The sequence below is a fragment of the Enhydra lutris genome, unplaced genomic scaffold, assembly GCF_002288905.1.
Source record: "Enhydra lutris kenyoni isolate GAN:26980312 unplaced genomic scaffold, ASM228890v2 scaffoldscaffold22, whole genome shotgun sequence".
In the NCBI taxonomy this organism is placed as follows: domain Eukaryota; kingdom Metazoa; phylum Chordata; class Mammalia; order Carnivora; family Mustelidae; genus Enhydra; species Enhydra lutris.
The window spans coordinates 19,208,047-19,227,704 of NW_019154106.1; the positions used below are offsets into that span (position 1 = coordinate 19,208,047).

At 47.4% G+C, this 19,658-nt stretch overlaps 1 protein-coding gene across 1 annotated transcript in view; it reads right to left on the reverse strand.

Annotated features, from left to right (window-relative positions):
• The window catches only part of LOC111150031 (exostosin glycosyltransferase 2), a 139,650-nt gene that overhangs the window by 92,678 nt on the left and 27,314 nt on the right, over positions 1 to 19,658 (reverse strand). Inside the window, exons 5-7 of the mRNA XM_022507348.1 lie at positions 18,263 to 18,458; positions 16,327 to 16,466; positions 13,541 to 13,634 (exon numbers count right to left, since the gene is read on the reverse strand). Coding sequence (XP_022363056.1) covers positions 13,541 to 13,634; positions 16,327 to 16,466; positions 18,263 to 18,458 — 430 coding nt within the window. The remainder of the gene's footprint in view (positions 1 to 13,540; positions 13,635 to 16,326; positions 16,467 to 18,262; positions 18,459 to 19,658) is intronic.

Below are 19,658 nucleotides of genomic sequence, written 5' to 3' on the forward strand. Positions count from 1 at the left end.
CCATAAAATAGCTGAAAGTTGGATTGGAAAACTTTAATCAAGCTCTGTCACCAAAAATAAATAAGAAAGAAGACAACATGGGCCAACTACTTATACAGGAATCCGCCGGAGGGGAGATTTCCCTGTTTGCTATGCTAAAACCAGGGGAACGTGGGTGTAAGTTTGTTGGATTAGAGAAGGTAAATGTAAAACAAGCCTCACTCCAACCAGGCACGTTAGAAAGGCCTGCCCCCCGGTCAACTACGACACACAAAAACACAGTATGCGAAGGGACCAAGAGGACAGACGTGAAGGCTTACTTCAGGGCGATGATCTCGCCTCTCTCCTGTTCCCCACACAGTGACAATCCAACCAGAGAAAACTAAGGAGATCTTCTTTGGCGGGTTCTTCTTTCTTGGCTGTGTATACTAACTCAACAGACAGGTCACATGTGAGCCCTTCCACTGCGCCTACATATTCCCAGAAAAAGAGAAATTAAGAAGTGTGTGGGTCCAGTGCTTTTATCACTGTTCCCTCTGACCAGGGCACGAGTCCTCTATCAGCTGCTGGCCGCTGGAAAGCTCCATCTTCTGATTAGGGATTATCAAGTCAAGCGCTCCTGTTGACCCTAAATGGAAACCCCAATGTTCATCCTCCAAACTGGGACTCTGAACAGACAGGAAGCTTGAAATCGCTCCACTTGCTACATCCGTGGTTCTCGGTTTTTCCTCCTGCCCCTTCTCACCTGAAGGATGCTATACACCCATGAGTAAGAGCAACATCACACAGCAGGGACTCTTGAGAGAAATCCATATCCCTGTTCCCCACCCCCACCGTCACCCCACGGCGGAAAGCAGGTAGGAAGTGAGTGCAAGTGAGAGGGGTGTGTGAACAGGGAGTTCAGATCCTTCCCTCACCTCACAGCACAAAATGACTCTGGGAGCTGATGAGACATTTCAAGTCTGTCTACACTATAGTTCCCAATCTGCAGGTTACACCAGAAAGATTTCCAAAGATTATGCTTGCCGGTGTGTCATACCCAAAGTTACCTACAACTTGCTAGACAGAGATTTGGGGAATTCAGATCTGGGGTTATTTGAGGCTCTGGGGAAGCCACTCAGGTCCACTGCGCCCTACACACCGCCCCACAACCCTGAGTCCGAGTGAGTGTGTTACTCAGACGTGTCGCCAAAAATGCCAAAATGCCTTACTCACTGCTAAACTCAACCCTCAGTCGGCAGTTCAGACAAAAAGAAACACTCAAAGACCTTTGATACCTATATAAGATCAACAAGACCTGCTCAAATTAACCTGAAAGTTAAAAACACCTCAATACACATAGGTACTTCAAAAAACTGAAATATTTTAATGAAAAGTATTAGAATCTGAAAGACTATATAAATGAACTGCTGTCCTATTAAAGTCCTTATCAAAATGGGAAGTATGCATTTAGATATAACAAATCAGTCTTTTTTTTTAATGACACACAAAAACACAGTATGTGAAGGGACCAAGAGGTCCTAGATTAATTAATCCTAGATCCTTTTTTTAAGATTTTTTTTTTTTTTAATCTGACAGAGATCACAAGTAGGCAGGGAGGCAGGCAGAGAGAGGGGGGAAGCAGGCTCCCCACTGAGCAGAGAGCCTGATGTGGGGCTCGATCCCAGGACCTGAGCCAAAGGCAGGCGCTTAACTGACTGAGCCACCCAGGCGCCCCTAACAAATTAGTCTTAAGTTACAAGGACAGAGACAGTCATATTGCCAGAAACGGTTCACACAGACCCCATCTGTACCAACCCTGATCTGATTCAGCGTGCAACCAATATACGTGATTGTAGTCTTTTTTTTTTAAGATTTTATTTATTTATTTGATAGACAGAGATCACAAGTAGGCAGAGAGGCAGGCAGAGAGAGAGGGGGAAGCAGGCTCCCCACCGAGCAGAGAGCCTGATGTGGGGCTCGATCCCAGGACCCTGGGATCATGACCTGAGCCGAAGGCAGAGGCTTTAACCCACTGAGCCACCCAGGCACCCCACGTGATTGTAGTCTTACAACAATCTTCCCAAGAACATCATGGGATTATAAGATTAATTGTGCTATTACAAAGCCAAAAACTATGCCGGGCCAAAAATCATTATACGACCCTAAATCCTTTCAACATCCACAATGCTGAGGGAGACAGAATATCTCCATACATAATATATAATAATCTACATTAATATTTATAAATATAGACAGAAATCCTATGGATCACTTGAACCCTTACTGAAGACCTGAATACAGTGAATTCTTTACCAAACATAATAACACTTGATAATTGACAGGTTATTGTTTGGTAAACAAACCGAGATATTTTTGTAAGTATGTAACAAATTTACAGAAGCTGCACTGACTACGCTTCCTATAATGAGCAATTATTTCTCAGAAATGCTTCACAAATAGTTCTACTCTGTGGGAAAGCAGCCCCAAAGAGTTGGGCAATTCTTATATATAGGCTGCAAATTAATATTTAACACTGTTATTAGAGAGGCCATTTCTTGAAGTAATGTCCCATACTGGGGACTCATTACAAAGGATTAACCCACGTTAACTCTAGAGACAGCTCTCCAACCAATGTCCAAAGAGGAAACTGACCATCCCATCATGAAAAGGAACTGTTCATGATCGCATATTTACGGAGAATTTCCAATATACTCAAGTTATTTTTATGCAACTTAGTTTTCATAACTTAAGTGTTTTCAGTGAGTTTGTTAAACCTACACCATAAACAATAATATCCAGTTTGTTAAATGTCTTAACGGATTACCAGATATCAGTTTAGTCCCCCAAAGATGTATAAAAAACTAGTTCTATCGCTTTGGAGTTTGGGGCACTTTATTTTGTTTTATTGCTCGTTTGGTTTTTATACCTAATTACTCTCCCCACAGGAGCTACATGAGCAATAAAACAAACCAGTATATTTTTATTGTTCACTCAATGAAAATCATTAATCCTAGATCAACAGCCATATAATTTGACTTACTACAAAAATTCTTTGCTTTTTCCTCAACCTCAAGTTAAACGCCTATTTTAAATTGAACACACTTGTGAAACTGCTCATGTCCAAAACTCTCTGAAAAGGGAAAAATAATGAGTTTGGTGCCAAAAGGGTACACAGCACTTAAAAATACATATCCAGTGGATTTTGCTTATCTCTACTGATGTCTTCCTAGAGGCTTCAGTTAGGAGAAGAGCAAGCCGGCAGACAGAAAGCACATCCTAAGGGCATATCCCAACCACTCTGGAAATCAAGGCTGGAAAACTGAAAAGAGGAGGGCAGGGATGCACTTTTCAAAACGCCTGGAAAAACATTCTGGTCAGGAGATGCCAGAGATTTCGAAGCTCCCATCAAGCTGCTGGCCTCGATCCAGGTAATGGTTTTTCCTTCCCCTCAGCTGTCTGCTGCGGAGTTTTCCAGCAAAGAAAGAAAGGAAAAGTGGAGGGAAGAGGGAGGAGCAGCTTCCAGTCCAGTTCTCTGTAAGTGAGAGGGTAAAAAGGGCCAGGCATCGCAGGCTGACATTTATAGAGCGCCTGGTGTTTCCATGAAGCACTCTGGGAGGATTACTGGGGGTTAGCGATCTGGTCTAAAAGGGGCAGCAAAGCCGACTGATGAGCATCCCTTTAAATTTGATAAGTGAGGCTGTGCGCAAAGACGCGGCGAGCCAGAGCGGGTGCAGACGTGCGAGTGGAGGCCCAGCCAGTCAGGCAGACTTTAGAAAAACAGGTACATGCCACGCCTGGCTCCCCTAGCCCTTTGGGGCTGCCCAACTCGCTTGCCGAAGCCTGAAAGCACGAACTGCCAGTGGAATGGCACTTTCTAACCGAGGGATAAAAATAAAAGCCCTTGGAGAATCTTCCCTTACCGAACCCTCACTGCCCTGCCTCCACCAAGAAAGCGACTCATTGGGCCAACCGCAGGGTTCTAGACCTGCACAGGTTAAAGATCTCGCTAGTCTCCGACCTCCGAATCACAGCCACACCACCCAATCCCTCCTGCCTGGCATTTTTCTTCAATTTGAGTATCAGAAGTTTCGCACGACGGCCTGAGCTCCTGGACTCGGCAGAAAGACCCATATAGCTGTCAGCAAACTGATAAGAACTTTAAAACGACTCCACGGGGCCTCTTTATAAAGAAGAGCCAAAGAAGCCCATAAAGAAACAGGGCAGGGGCCACGGAAACCAGCCGCTCACACTGGTTTAACGTGGCATTAAAATGAGCCACAGATTTATGGCAGTGTTTTAGCCCCTGGCCCAAATCATCTGGGGGATGAAGCTCTCGTCCCCGCTCTCCAGCGGGATTTTAAATCTGGAATGGAGCTGGCCAGAAAGGAATAGGGGGAGGGAGGCAGAGGCAGCAGGAGGAGGAGAAGAAAAAGGAAGAGAAGAGAGTACCGGGAAAATCATACAACAAAACTTAGTCTCTTTTCAGTGGGATGAGAACAACAGTTATTTCTAAGAGCTATCTGGCCAGTCCTCGTAAATGCTCATAAAAATTCTCTTTATTTTTAGTTCTTACCCAGTAAACTCGAGTTCCTCAACCATTTACCACCCAAGCATCAAAAAGTTCATTTCTTTTTTTAATTTTTCAGTTCAAAAAATGAATAAAATCATCATTTGGCAGAGAACACATTTGAAGAGGGGGGAAAAAGTGTCAGTACAAAAATGTTTTCTCACTGAAAAGAAGAAAAGTAGTACTTTATCCAAATGTGCCAATGAATTTTTTTTAAGGCCAGCTAGCGAACCACTGATTTTAATCAGCCATTCTGATCCCAACAGAAAAACAGAGAGGTGAACCGCCTTCCATGCCAAGATGTAGAAAGTACACCAGACCCACAGGAATAAATTCTATTTCAAGTTTCCAAGCCCAGAAGCCAATGCATAATACATCCATGTTGGTAACTCACTGTGGTTCCTTAAGACCAAATTCCATACCGGAAGGTTCCTTCCAATATTCAAACCCAAACCCAGGCAGAGCAACGGAGCAGGCAGACCCGAACCCAGCTTTCATGACTTGATGTAATCAATACAGCTGCTCCACAGTGTCAGTAGCCCCAGGTTTGAGATAAGAAAAGGGAATTTTCAACAAGTTAAGGAACTGGCCCATGGTCCCGGGTTAGGATTTGTGGAACACTTTAGGATTTGAATTCAGGTCTCTCCAACTAGGAGACCCATGTGATTGTCATTACCAACGTTTTTCAAATTTTCTGGACTGGGACCCATGCTACGAAATAAATATATTTTATACTGAGCTTACGACTCATCTACATATGTAACCGAATTAGAGGTTTCTGGAAGTATTAATCTTTACTGGGTGATATGCTGATATTCTCTTTTCTCTTATATTTCACTAAAAATAAATAAATAAAATGCCAGTCATCACCCAGTGAATTGACCTCATGATCTAACTAATGAACCATGACCCTTGGTCTAGAAAATACTGCAGTACCCAATGCCCAGCCTCCCCTACCCTGACCCGAAATTGTCAGACTGGGAGTGAGGAGACCTGGGATCCAGTCAGGCTCAACCCTGGCCCTAACACTTCATTCTCAAGATCACCCGGACTTCGGACGCCTGGGTGGCTCAGTCGGCTAAGAATCTGCCTTTGGCTCAAATCATAATCCCAGAATCCTGGGATCGAGTCCTGCCCACTTCTCCCTCTACCTGCACTTCCCCTGCTCATGCACACATGCACTCTCTCTTTCTCAAATAAATAAATAAAACCTTAAAAAAAAAAAAAAAAAGGGTCACCTGAACTCTAGAGCTTACATGTCATTCATAAAATACGAGGTAAGGGCTGAATAGTTTCGAAGGTCTCTTCTTTGATTTTGTTTCTCAATCTCTTTCGTGAATACTGCTTTCCCCTTCCATCAGCCATCATTTCATTACTCTCGTCACTGACCTTCCCTGCCTTCTACTTCTCTACAAAGTTCTTGGCCGCTGCTATTCAAAGGCCTTGCTCGTTGTGCTCCATCTCACCTGCCGAGTCTTTCTCATAGAAGCCACCGCCGGGCGGAGGTCACTATCCTCCCAGAGCATCCCGTCTTCCTGTCCGGGACTAGCCAGCCGTCAAGATCCCCTTCACCTCCGATCTACTCCTGACTCTCCATAGCACAACTGAGTGACAACACTTCTGGCCTTCTAGTGGGGGTATCACTGAAGGAATTCTTCCCAGCAGCCTCGGAGCTTTTTTTAAAGACAGGACCTGTGTCATCGTCCCTGCTTTTTTAAAAAAAAAAACCTCCCTTAATCTGCCTGGGAATAGAGCAGGTGCCTAATATGTATTTCTATTTGATGGGTTTGCATTATGAAATTAAAGATGCGAATTCTCCTAAATTTGGAGCACATTTAGGTGGGCTGCTCTAGGAAATGCCACTGAACTAATTAAAGCACCATGATAAGATAAGTGAGCATTTCCAGACCAGGTTCCACACACGGCTCGCTTCTGTTTGCCCGTGGACAAGGTGTGCCAAGGCTGCCAAGGAAAGCAGCTTTATGGTCTCTCCATCTGGACCGTGAGGATTTAAGTCTCAGAAGTTCTACAAAATAACTGCAAATCAGCGCAAACCTTAAAGACAGGAGAATTTATTTACAGGCCCTAGTGCACTATAAATTTGAGACAGTTCTATTAAAATGCTTTTCTTGGCTTCCCATCAGATACTTGGCAAAAGTCTTTTTCCAATAAGGTTCTTAATACCAAAGTTGGGGAAGGAAGAAAAAAAAAAATGAAACATGTAAAAAAAAATGCTCTTCCTTAAGAGTTCCAATTAAATGAGTATTTTATCCTGCTTTAAACAATATACATTAACCAATCTCTTTTGCGATATGGATTTATATAATCAGGAAAACTCCAACACAGAGAATCCAGTACTATTGAAAAGAAATTATGAAATTCAGGATATCCCATAAAGCGACCCCACTCAGTCCCCACGGCTCTCCTTCAGGCCAAAGAGACCAGCTTTGTGTCAGAACCATGTTTGTCTGTTTCACAGGAAGAACTGCGGGGATCTGGTCAATGCGTTTTGTTTAAGGGCAACCAACCCAGTACAAAAGGGCCAGGACAAAAGCAGAGATCGGGAAACAGCCTGGAGTGACTTGTTGGGGACGGAGAGTGGGGGAGAAAAGGAGGCAGGGACTATCTGACATTTTTTTAAAAGCCGTCAGAGCTCAGCTGAAGTATGTTAAAAAAAATTCAATTTCACAGGTGGGGGGATAAAAATGACATACCTTATAATACTGATTCTGGAAATTAGAAGTGAAATATTTTCCATATTCTTCATAATATATTTCCAGGGATGCATCCAGCCAGCCTGAAATGTCTCAAGCGACCGTTTTGAGAAGACTATCCAATAATCAGTCATCTTGAATTATTGGCAAGTTCATCTAATTTTTTTTTTTTTGCCTCTATCCAGGCCACACAGCTCTGTGATTTGAATAAAGTTGTGGGCAGCTAAAGAGAGTGTGCTCCCTGTCTGTCCCTCACATGGTGTGCGGTCTTGGGAGGGTTACTTTACATGCCTCTATCCTCAGCGTCCTTGCGTGAAAACGTTCAGATTGCCCGTCTGCCCGCCTACCTCACTACTCTGGTTAAACGGTTTGCTCATAAACCCGTGTGCTCGGGGTGAGGGAGGGAGGGGCAAGTGCACTTGGACTGTCAGTGGACAGGACAGACAAGCCACCCGCACGGGGAACCTTCAGAGAACAGGGCTGCAGAGGTTTCTAGACATCTGAGAGTTTACACCTTTCACTGAATCATGAAATACTTTTTCAGAAGTACATTTTTTTTTCATTTTTACTAAGTTTTTAATATTAATTCCAGTAGAGTTAACATGCAATGTTATATTAGTTTCAGGTGTATGATAATAGTTATTCAAGAATTCTATACATGACTCAGTGCTCATCACGGTAAGTGTCCTTAATCCCCATCACCTATTTCCCCATCCCCCCCACCCACCTCCCCTCTGTGACCGTCAGTTTGTTCTCTGTATTTAAGAGTCTGTAAAAACAAACACTTTGGACAGACTTTATAAAAACTTTATAAAGTATATTATTTTAAGAGCCACCATTTAAAAATGTGTGTGTGCGCGCACATGCGTGCGTGTGTGTGTGTATACGCACTGAACAAAATTTAAACTTTCGCTTAAAGATTCAAGGGCATCACCAAGAACAGCAATTTCTGTACTTTCTCCATTTTAAGACACCCCATCAATAGCAGCTTTAGGGGAAAAAACAGAAACCATATTCAATGTTCAAACTGATGGCAAGTCTCTTTTGGATGTCAGAAATCCAAAACATGAAAAACAAACAAACATGTACTTCTTTGAATCAAGGAAATCTGCCGTCTCACACCGATGCACCCAGGATGCAGTGAAGCCTGAAAAGGCATCAGCCATATATCTGATGTACGGAGAGTTTTATTTCTGAAACAGCTTTTCCATCTTCGCCGTTCACTCCAGACTGGTAGAGGACTCATCTCAGAGACCCTTCCTTACGGTCTTTCTGCCCTTCCGATTTGTGACTTCTAACTGCGACTGTGAAAACTGGGTAAGTCACCATGTTGAAATTACATAATTTCAGAATTTTAAAATAAATTCATAATTTTAAAATAAAATACAAGCCTCGTTTTAGGGGCTGTCCCACGGACAAAGTAGGTGACCTCTGGTGTGCACACACACGTGCACGGCTGTGGGTTTCGTTCTGCCCTCTCCTTTATCACAGCGAGGCCTCACCATCGTCCTGGTCGGTGAGGGTGCCACGTGCCTGGGGCTTTGGTTTCTTAAATAGAAGTGTTTTGTCTTTTTCCTAATCAGCCGTTTATATCTTCTAGTGCTCCTCAGCAGCACAAATATTCAGTCCGCTTAATAGGTAAGTATGAAGGCAAATTGAGATGGGTCAGTGTAGAAGAATGAAAAGAAACTGGTATTTTAACTCACCCAAGCTTAAAGGCCAGGGAGAGGAGAAGATGCTGACTATTTCTGCCACCTCAAAGGCTCCCAGTCAATTGAGTACAAAGAAGAGTTCAAAGGCAAGGCAGGCTCCTGACTTCCACCTCCTAGTGTGGCTGAGGTTAGAGGTCACTGCTGGTGGAGCCACTGACCAATAAAAGAATGTTTGGAAACTCCACTCGACAGATAAACCGCGGATCCATTTACGCCTTCCTCCCTATGCACACAAACATTTCCAACTCTACAGTCCTGTGTCTACCCAGCCTTCCAAGATCCTAGATTGCTTTCTTTCCCACTGTCATTCAAGAGAGACTGGGGATATGAATGTTTCTGCTCACTACAGAAAAATAGTCACTTGCATTCTTCTTCCTGTCTTCCAATGTAAGAAAAGCGGTTGCTAGGCCTCTCCACCTTCAAGGCCTACCTCAAATGCCACCACCTCCCCAGCAAAGCTGTCCCTAACAACTTTGGCCCATAACTTCCTCCTTCCGTTTCAGATCCCTATGTACTTTGGAAAACATGCACCATTTTCTCAACTTTCTCTATGCTTATATCCACACATCACCAAGATGACAAGTAGGCCTTTGTGAGTGGGGATCACAGATTTATTACTATCTCCCACCATCTCCCCTTGAAAAAACAACACTTAATTAGGGCTTCACTAAGTTACCTAGTTAATTTAGCTTATGGGATGATAAAAGGTCAACTGATGATTTGGCTTTATACTGTTATAACTCTCACCCTCTACTAATTGAAGGAACCGGTTTCTAATTTACCCACAAAGAAAACCTATAAGCCTCCCCTAGCTTGTCCAATACTCTCGTCAGCTTTCAGGAATAGATAACGGACTTTAGGCTCTAGCCTTGTCCTTAACTTTATGGTTGCTTCGAAATCACATCTAAAGTCATGAGACAAATTTACTCACTCGCCCTTGTCAGGCAAAGTGTCTCTCCCTTGGTTCATCCTAATGCCAAGTCATGATGAAGACTTTCACCACGGTCCCCACCAGCCACCCTGCAGCCTTCCTCGTCCAGAGCTCTGAGCTGCAAAATGTCAGTAATATTTCCATCCCCGAGATCGCACCCCTGCTCCACTGGGGTCAATTCAGACAGAGAGCTCTGTTCCACCTGCAGACAGCAAAAATCCTGTGCTCAGCACTACTTCTTCCTCGCCTGAAAGAAACAGTCTCTGGAGACCGACTATGAGGACAATGCCAGTCAGAAGCACCTTAGGATTTCTCGGAAACACTTACGCGGTGCAAAGGAAAATGAGTCACTTAAAAGTGGATGGAGACCTCTGCTGGCTGCAACTGTCCCTGCAGCTTCTCGAACTAGTTACCAGCTGCGGAGCAAGACATACAGACTGTGGCTCAGGCTCAGCTCGTTCTGACCTATCAACCAGGGGCTCCAAGGCATCAACTACGGCCACAACAGGATTTCCCTGAAGTTTACGCCTGTCTTACAAAAAGACCCAAACTGGACCTCCCTAAAGAGAATTCACTAAGGTGTAAAAACTTTCCAGAACCAAGTGTGTCCTGCTTCTTCAGCCACTCCTGCACAGTCACATTGAATCGATGAACAGTAAACGGAGGGAAAATGACAAGCAGATACTGCAAAGGGTCCTAGAGAACAAAAGAACTCTCTCTAATCTCAGATGAGGGCTTCACTATCACTAGGATGGTAGTTCCCAATCAAAGCAATGTTGTCCCACACCAGACAGTTAACAGTTATCTAAAGACTTTTTTGGATCTTGGAAAAGGGATGTGCTATTGGCATCTAGTAGCTGAACCTGGTCATCCTTATACCTCTCTGGGAATTAGTTCAACCAGATAATCTCACTTTTGGTTGAGATCAGCCCAATCTAGAAGTCTAAGATTGGGAGAAGAGGCTGTTCTGGGCTCACAGAATATTAAGGGAAAGGGGAGCTCCATGGAACACTGCAGTGGAGTGCTTCAGAAGGTCTGAAAGCAGCAGAGAAGAAGGACATGAGGGCGTCTGGGTGGCTCAGTGGGTTAAAGCCTCTGCCTTCAGCTCGGGTCATGATCCTAGGGTTCTGGGATCGAACCCCACATCGGGCTCTCTGCTTAGCAGGAAGCCTGCTTCCCCTCTCTCTCTCTGCCTGCCTCTCTGGCTACTTGTGATCTCCGTCTGTCAAATAAATAAATAAAAATCAAAAAAAAAAAAAAAAGAAGAAGAAGAAGAAGAAGAAGAGGGACATAAGGAGACCAAAGGAAGACTTGGAAAAGGAGGCAGGCAAGTGCCTAGACTGCCCTTCTATCCAAGTTGACCCAATGTGGGGCACTCACCACCCGAGGAGGTGACTGGCCCTCGGGCCTAGATGCATGCAGCAGAGAGAGCCACTAGGTCATTCATGCTGTCAAGAACGGTGATATTCTTGCTAAGGACAAGAGGCTCAGAGACTTTTTAAATAGCTGAATGGAATAGGAGAGAGGATCTAGCCATATCATAAATCCACCATTTCATAAAGGTGGCAATGAAAGCCCGGTAAGCTCTGGTGACTTATCACTGTGGTATAACTCACAGGGACAGAACTAGAGCTCATATCCAAGTCTTTTGACTCCAAGTATATCTCTTTGAACCCAAATAACCTCAAAGTACTCTATTTTTAAGGACCTCTATCCATTTCATCTCAGTAGTTCTACGATTCGGAGCCCAGACTCAGAAACGCCCAGCTGTGCCTGCCTCAGACCTGCGGTTCCCCACCCATCTCTGGGCAACGATGGCGTTCCACAAGCTGGCCAGGGGAGCTTGGCTCTGAAAACCCAATGAGTCTCCTTCCCAGCAGGATGGTGCTGGGTTTCTACTTGGCCTTGTCAGACTGGAATCTTAAGATGGTATGTGATTTGGCAGATGACTCTCTTCCTGGTTACGTTAATAAATCATGATGCCGTAAAAGAGAAACCCAGAGCTCAGACACCAGGCCTATTCTTCTGTGAAAAGGAACAGTTTCTCCTACACAACTTGTAAGAACTGTAGGTTTAGATGAAGAATCTAGAGATCTCCAGGCGGATTTTCTAAATTGAAACTCAGATAAGACCTGTGGCCAAGTAATAACTGAGAAGCCCAAACATTTAAAATGAACATGAACAGCTCTGAAAAAAACAGCGGGGAGGCTAAAATCCAACTGTGGCTTGTTTTGTTTCGTTTTGAAGATTTTATTTATTTAAGAGAGAGAGCGCGTACACAGAGGGAGAGGAAGAGAGCACAGAGAGAGAGAGGGAGAAGCAGACTCCCCGCTGAGCAGGGAGTCAGAAGCGGGGCTCGATCCCAGGACCCAGGGATCATGACCTGAGGCAAAGTCAGGCACTTAACCACCCGAGCCACCCAGGGGCCCCTGTAATTTGCTTTCCTATCACAACACCAACATGTGTTACAGATGAGGTCGCTGAGGTCCAGGGAAGGCGAGTCCTTGGCCGCGGGCAGAGTGGGTGCCCAGCCGAGATGGCACAGGCGCAGGCAGTCTGAGCAGCACCAGCACGGGGGACGTGGCCGTCTCCGTGGTTTAAAGTCATAAACAGGGCAGACTCAACAGATCCGCTAATTTCCCCTGCCTCCTAAAACCCTAAAATGATGACGACGACAAATTTTTAAAAATGAAGGCGCAGTCACTCTAAGCTCTAGAAGATGGGAGACGAGCGGAAGCAACCAAATGCGGAAGCCGAGGAGCCGCACGAGGCGTGGTGGCTGGTTCTCCAGGCCCACGTGGCCACTGAAGAAAATCAGTGCAGAAAAACCCGAGGTCGTCTGCGGTGGAACCCCAAGTGGGGCAAAGATGAGGGACTCAGCGCAGAGACCCCTCCAACCCTCTCTCCTGCTTATCTCCTACAATGGTAATCTTGACGAGAATAAAAACCTTAAGAATCTACTCAACAGAAAAGAAACAAGCACAGTACCAATCTGGGGTAGTCTTTTCAATTTTTTTTTAAACTTACTCGACATTTCAGCTCAACTAAATTTCTTTCGGGAAAGAGAAAAGAAAGAGAAGCAGGACTATCCGGGGCCCCGAGTGGCACGCTGCAGACCATGGAGAGCAGCCCAGTGGAAGGGGCATCAGGAGGTGGAAGAGAAACCGGACAGTGAGGCAGGGGTGTGTCACTGCTCTGGGGGACAGGGAGCACCGCTCGGCGAGGGAGGCCGCTGGGATCGGGAAGCTCGGCTGGCTGATAGGACAACATTCTCCTGCTCAGAGCTACTCAGAAGCATCACCCTGAAATGTCCCCACTTCCTGAGCTACCGTAGTCACAACTATCCCCTGCTGTGAGAATGACCATCTAAACAGGTTCAGTTTTGCATCCGGCACACGCTGCTACACGATGACCCCAAAACATAAAAACAGAGGCTCCCCCTTGGGAGCGCCTGCATCTCCGACAGTTACTCTCGCAAACCTCATCCAACGTGACTCACCTGAGCCCACTTTGCTCTCCTCAGGTCGGTGGGTCGATCCGGCTGCGGCGATGACCCCGCTTACACATTCGGCTCTGTCCACGTGTACCCCCCACGGGGCAGGCCACCCTCCGGACCACCCACGTCACCCCCCAGCAGGGCTGCCCGGCCTCTTACCTGCCGCTGCATTTCTTCAACCTGTCTTCGGGGGATGCCCTGCAAGATGCCATACACGTCGGACAGCTTTTCTTCCGGCACAACCACAGACGCTCTGGGGACGACAGCAGGACAGTCGCACACACAGGGCCCTCTGCACAAGGACCCCTGCACATCCGGCCGCCTCATTCTCCGGAGGAGGAAACTACGCCGCACCCTTCCTCATCCCGCATTCCCTCTGCGGAGGGCTGGAGGGCTCATCCTCCTCCGTCTCCTTGGGGGCCACCTTCTCGACGGCGTTCTCTCGCCTGCTGCGTGGCCTCACCTCCCTCCCCGCCACCTGTGCACTCCAGCCATGCTGGGGCCCTTCCAGACGCTCCCACAAACCACGCTCTGCATGCCCTGGGGTCTGTGGGTATGCATGCCCTCCTCCCTGGTGTACTCTTTTCCTTCCCTGCCCATTCTGAACAAACCAGGACTTCTGTCATTTAGCTACCCACTCAAGGCCACTCTTGGCACCCACTTATGGAGCTGCTATCATGTGCCAGTGCTGCAATTACAACAGCGACCAAATCGGACAAAGGCTGGGGCTGAGCACCATGAGAACACCTGTGGGGGCGCGTTCTAGGCAGACGGACCTGAGGAAGCAGCGTGCTGGGAATGTTCTAGAAACAGCACCGAGGCTGGTGTGGCTGGAGTAACGAAGACGGAGAAACCCAGGAGGTAAACGGGAGGGCGGGGCACAGCAAGCACACAGGGCCTTGGAGGCTGTGGTAAGGACGTGGCTTTCACTGAGAGAGAACGCCATTAGAAGGTCTTGGGCAGAGCTGGCATGACCTGATTCAGTGCCAGTGGGTCATTTTGCCCGAAGTGTTAGAAGAAACTGCAGAAAGCCCGAGCAGAAGAACAGCTGGAGACGGTCGCAAAATCCAGTGGCAGCGCCGGGGAAAGCGGTGAGGACAGCACCACCGGCAGGACTAGCCACAGCTTGGACATGCGGGTGAGGGAGGCAGAGGGCTCAGCGATCACCCACCTGTCAGGGCATTTTGCAGGGTTTCCCATTTTCTTTGTACCAATTAACTTGTTACAATCTGAAAGCCGTGCCCCAGCAAGACTAGTCTGTTAGGATGGAAACCACACCTGATCCAACCCAGCACCCCTGAGCACTTGGTCCATGGTCCCGCACACACAGCTAGCACTTAGTAAATATCTGCTAAGTAAGTCCATGACATCTACCGTACAGATGGGAAACTGAGGCTCAAAGGATGGAAGAAAGAAAAGAAATGACTTGGCAAGATCACAGAGCTAGCCAGTGAGAGAGCTGGCTACCTGAAACCCAACCTTCTGGCTCCAAATCCAGAGCCCTTTCAATACTTACCCATAATTACAACGACCCAAGCCGGTCTGGATTCTCACAGGAGTATTTTTCCAGCCTCAGCTCAGGGTCACTGCCTCCATGAAGCCCTCACCAACTCCACTGCCGGCAATGGTGTGCGCCTCCTTCTCGAGATTCTCCTCCTACCCCACCCAGCCCGGCTGCCTCTATAGTCAGCCATTGCTGGTTTACCTGTCCATCTTCCACCATTAGGTGAGGGGCTTCCTGGAGGCAAGGTCTGACCTTGACCATCTTTATCCCCATACCTAACACAGAACCCCATAAGTAAAGGGCCCTCAACAAATGTCTCCACGGACGCTCAAATGATTGGAAGTGGCTCAGCACGTCCCTAGGATAAAGAGAACTATACAGCCTCATCCTTCTGGCAGAATGAGCCTCTGTCCGGGCTTCCGCCCCCTGTGCAGGCATCTACTACAGCACTCACCACACGTTATTAGAATGCTTGGTGTGTCCCTGCGAGATCCCAGTCTCTTTAAGAGCAGAGACTGCACTATTCACAGGAGACTTTCTGAGAACCATGAGATGAATGGAGGTACAGAAGAATGAATGCTACTTGCATTATTCAAATAGCTACGGTGATCAGACAAGAACAGAAATATCAGAACAGTTGGGAGAGGAGAAGATAATTAAGTATCCGAGGCAAAGTCAAGCGTCAGAGGTATTCACAAAGGGAGCTAATTTTCAACCATCTTTAACCTCCCAAGTCCTACGGCAATGAAACAACGTGAGACCAGAGGGCTCTTCTGTCCCTTACAGCAGTGGCAGGCCTAACCAAGCAGGGCCCATGCGTGTCCATCTGCGCACAGGCAGGTCTCTAAGCTCTCACGCACGTGGCAGCCCGCCCCCTCCAACTAGTAACATTAGGCAAGCTCTGCAGGGTCTCTAGGGCAGCGCCTGCCACTGTGGCTACAAATCACACCCGCGGAGCTTTGAGGTGCAGCATTCCTGAGGGGGAGGCCCAAGAATTTTTTAAAGTCCTTCAGGTGAGCAGAATGTGCGGGTATAGTGGAGAACCACTGTTCTTGGCCAAGGTTGCTGACCGTCTTTGGTAAAATGCCAGATAGTATGTATTTTAGGCTTTGTGGGCCATATCCTCTCTGCCACAACCACTCAGCTCTGTCACTACAGCAGAGAAATGGCCGGGAGATAATTTGTGAGTCAGTGGGTGTGGCTGTGTTTCAATAAAACTTTATTTACAAAACCTGGCAGGTTCCCAAATTTGGCCCCAAGGCCTCAGTTTGTGAACCTCTACTCTAGGCCAACCGACTAACTCTTCTGACGGAAAATACAGCAAAACAATCTACAGAAGCAGTTCTCCAACCTCGGAATGCAGTACAACTACCAAGGGGGCTTTCGAAATCTAATACACACAGAACCACTGGTATAAAGTTTATTAGAAGGTAACACTCACCTCTTCCAGTCCAGAACTTCAGAGAAAGGCAAAATATAGGAGTCTGCAACGATGACTGGGACACAGCCAGCGCGTAAAACGTCACTCAGTGCCGCCTGGCCCAGCCGAGCGCCACGAAGAACCACACAGAACGTGGCCTCCTGCAGGAACGCAAGCAGAGGTGGGGATCACACACCAGTTTTGCTGACGCACTCGGATCGCCGCGGACCCCGCAGTTCTCCCGAGGGCTGAAGCCAAGCACTACCGAGACATCCTGACGGGAAATGTGAAAGGATGAAAGGTCACACCGGGGGAACTTGGAAAGCGCAACTGGCCGCGGTGCCTGGTATTTCGACTCTTCAGTGTCACCTCAGTGCTGCTACTGGTGGCATCTGAACTGTCCAGAGCCAACGTCCCAGCCTTTCTCTGGGAACTCAATAATGGAACCTCCCACCACCGGGTTCCTTCCAGCCCTAGTCAACTAGGCAAACACACTTTGGCATGACGGCTGACCTCAGCCCACCTCATAGCAGAATTATTTGTCTGGGCATTTCAGGCTTTCTAGAAGACCCCCTAGAGGGAAGCTATCAACTTTCATCTTTCTACTTCTCGTGGCTTTCAGCAGTGTGCTCTGTACCTAGCAGACACTCGTGTCATGAATGCAGCGCCTCTGAAAACATACAGATGTGTCCCTCTTAGAACAATAAATCAAACAGAAAGCAGAGTCTCAAAAAAACTGCTTCTCCCCTCCCTCCCTCAAGCCGAGTTAATGTGGGGAACATTTCAGAAAATGACAGACGTACAGGAGGACAAACGGTTGCAAGAGGTAAGCCAAAATAAGAAACAACCCTCTCTCTAACGCTCAGTTTCTCCCAGTCTTTGCCTCCTCGGGAGGAAGAAAAAAGATTAAAAAAAAAAAAAAAAACCCACTGTTTCATCTTTACAGCTAGAGAAAAGGAAAGCTCAGAAAAAAAGAAAAACTCCAAACTCCTCCAGAGATACACGAAAGAGCAGCGGGGGCCGAGGAAGAGAATCGGTCAGGCGCCTAGGGGTGCAGGTGGACAGCTCGGCCTGCCCCGAGGAGTCGGCATCCAGATGTGGACACACGTGCTGATAACCATTTTTCCTGTCTAGACAAAGGTTACTATAAATACTCCTGCTCACATCACCACCGTTATCAGTCAGACATTCCAGAGGAGATGCAGCACTTTCTGAGAGAAAGTATTTTAACAATCTCAGCATGGCCCAGTTCTCTTTGGAGATGGTGGGGGGGGGGGGATGGATCACACCAGCTCCTTGCTATTTCTCCTTTAACTATTTTAAATATTTCAGGGAACAAAACTCACTTTCTCCTTTCCTCGCCCCCCTGCCCCTGGAATGTCAAGCATCCTACTTATGCTTAAAATATCCCCCAAAGGACTACTCTTTCCCAGGCATATGGAAACAGTGGCATGGCCATGACTCAGGCAAAGGACGTGCTACCAGTAGGAAGGACATGGCGAGGGAAGCAAAATACCAACAGACAAAACAGTGACAAAAAATGAAAACCTTCCATTCCCAGGAAGAGCGGACTGTGGCCTCGTGGGCCTGCACATCGGAGGATACAGGCTGCCCCCTTCAAGAAGGCGATCTCTCTGGACGGGCTTACAAATACGGGGGTAAAAGTGAAATATGGTTGCCCACTCTGGCCACATGACTTCCCCCCAAGCCCACGGCAGATGCAGCTCTGTAGGGCGACGAGCATCCAATGGGAGCGGGAGCACTCAGAGGCCAGGCAGCTCTGCACACACAGTAGGCCGGCCGCCGCCACTCCTCAGGGCCCGCGTGGCTGCCAGGGAGCCGGGCTACGTCCTCATCAACCCTGGGGCGGATGCCCTGGCAGCACGGGGAGAACAAGGCCTTCTGCTGGGGCGCACTGCTTCGGGAAGGGCCCTCTCCTGGGCGCACGGGCGCTCACCTGCAGCACCTGGGGGTACTCGTAGACCTGATGCTCGCGGCAGCGCCTGTGCACCCAGGGGACGCCCTCTGACAGGTTGGTGCACTTGTCCAGCACTAGCACCGACTCCGCGTGTTTGGCCTGCAGGGCTTCCAGGTCTTCTCTGTACTCAGGGTGGACAGCCATCTGAGAGGACAGCAGGAAATACCGCCGGGGACTGCAACAGAGCAAGAAGCGTGACTGGAACGTTGCCACCGGCCCATAGGTCAGGGTACGACACACTCGGACGTTCGACTTAGGGCAGGAAGTGGGTTCTCACGGGTCTTCACAGGTCTCAATTTTCTGGGCAATCGCGCTCTGCGGCATTGGTCAGTATTGACAGTATGATAGAACGTGAGAACCTAAGGTCTGGCTCAGTCACGTGCCGTCATGAAGATCTGACTGGGGAGAAGTCCTTCAGGTTTTAAGGAAATGCTTGTAATATGCCAAGCTCGGAGAGCAAGCAAGAAGTCTGTATGTGTGTGCATGGAAAAAGAGAAGCTGAATGGCTGACTATTTGGAAGAAACATCAACGTGTTACCATGAGTCATGGCTGAGGTATCTAACGTGAAAAAGAACTGAGAGCTGGCTGCATCCTTCAGATCGGAAGAGAGGGAAACAATGGGCAGCACCAGGGGGTAAAACTGGAAGAGGTAAAGGACTGCTTCCAGCTACTGAATGGCCTCCTTGGCCTACGGAGGTGCTACAGGGAAGACAGCTTCCATCCCCAAGGCCACCCGCACACAAGAAGACTGAATTGGTGTTGAGAACAATGAGTGGAAAAAAATACCTTCGCCAAAGGAGGGAACCAGTCTTAACATCTGGGTAGGAAGGATGTCTAAAAGAAAATGGAGTGAAGAAAGGACTTCCATGTTAGTGCCATTGAGATCTTCATAAGAGACAAACACACGAACACAAATTTAGTAAGCCAGAAGTCAAAGGGGAGTTCTGGGGGAGACCAGATGGTAAGGAACTCTCTCCTGGAAGGCAAGATTCCTACAGGACAGAGAGGTTACAGAGCATAAACACTACATAGGTTGAGGGACCAGTAGCATTCACCATCAAAGAAATGAATAATATAAAGCAGGTTCCAGGAAGAAGTGAAACACCCATCAGACGTAGAAGCAGTACTCACATGAATCTATCCCCCACTGGTCTGAACCAGGGAAAGTTCTGGGGGGCGGTACCTCTCATAGACAATGCCATCAGACAAGCGGATACGAGTCTGCACATAAGAAAGAACCAAAACCTATACCCTGTGACCCCATCTCTCTCTCTTCCTTTTTTTCTTTTTTTCTTGCACTGGGAGAAAGGAACAGTAATTTTTTTAGGTTTCTTATACTTATTTGGAGGTTGTAGCTAAAGAACACCTTACTCA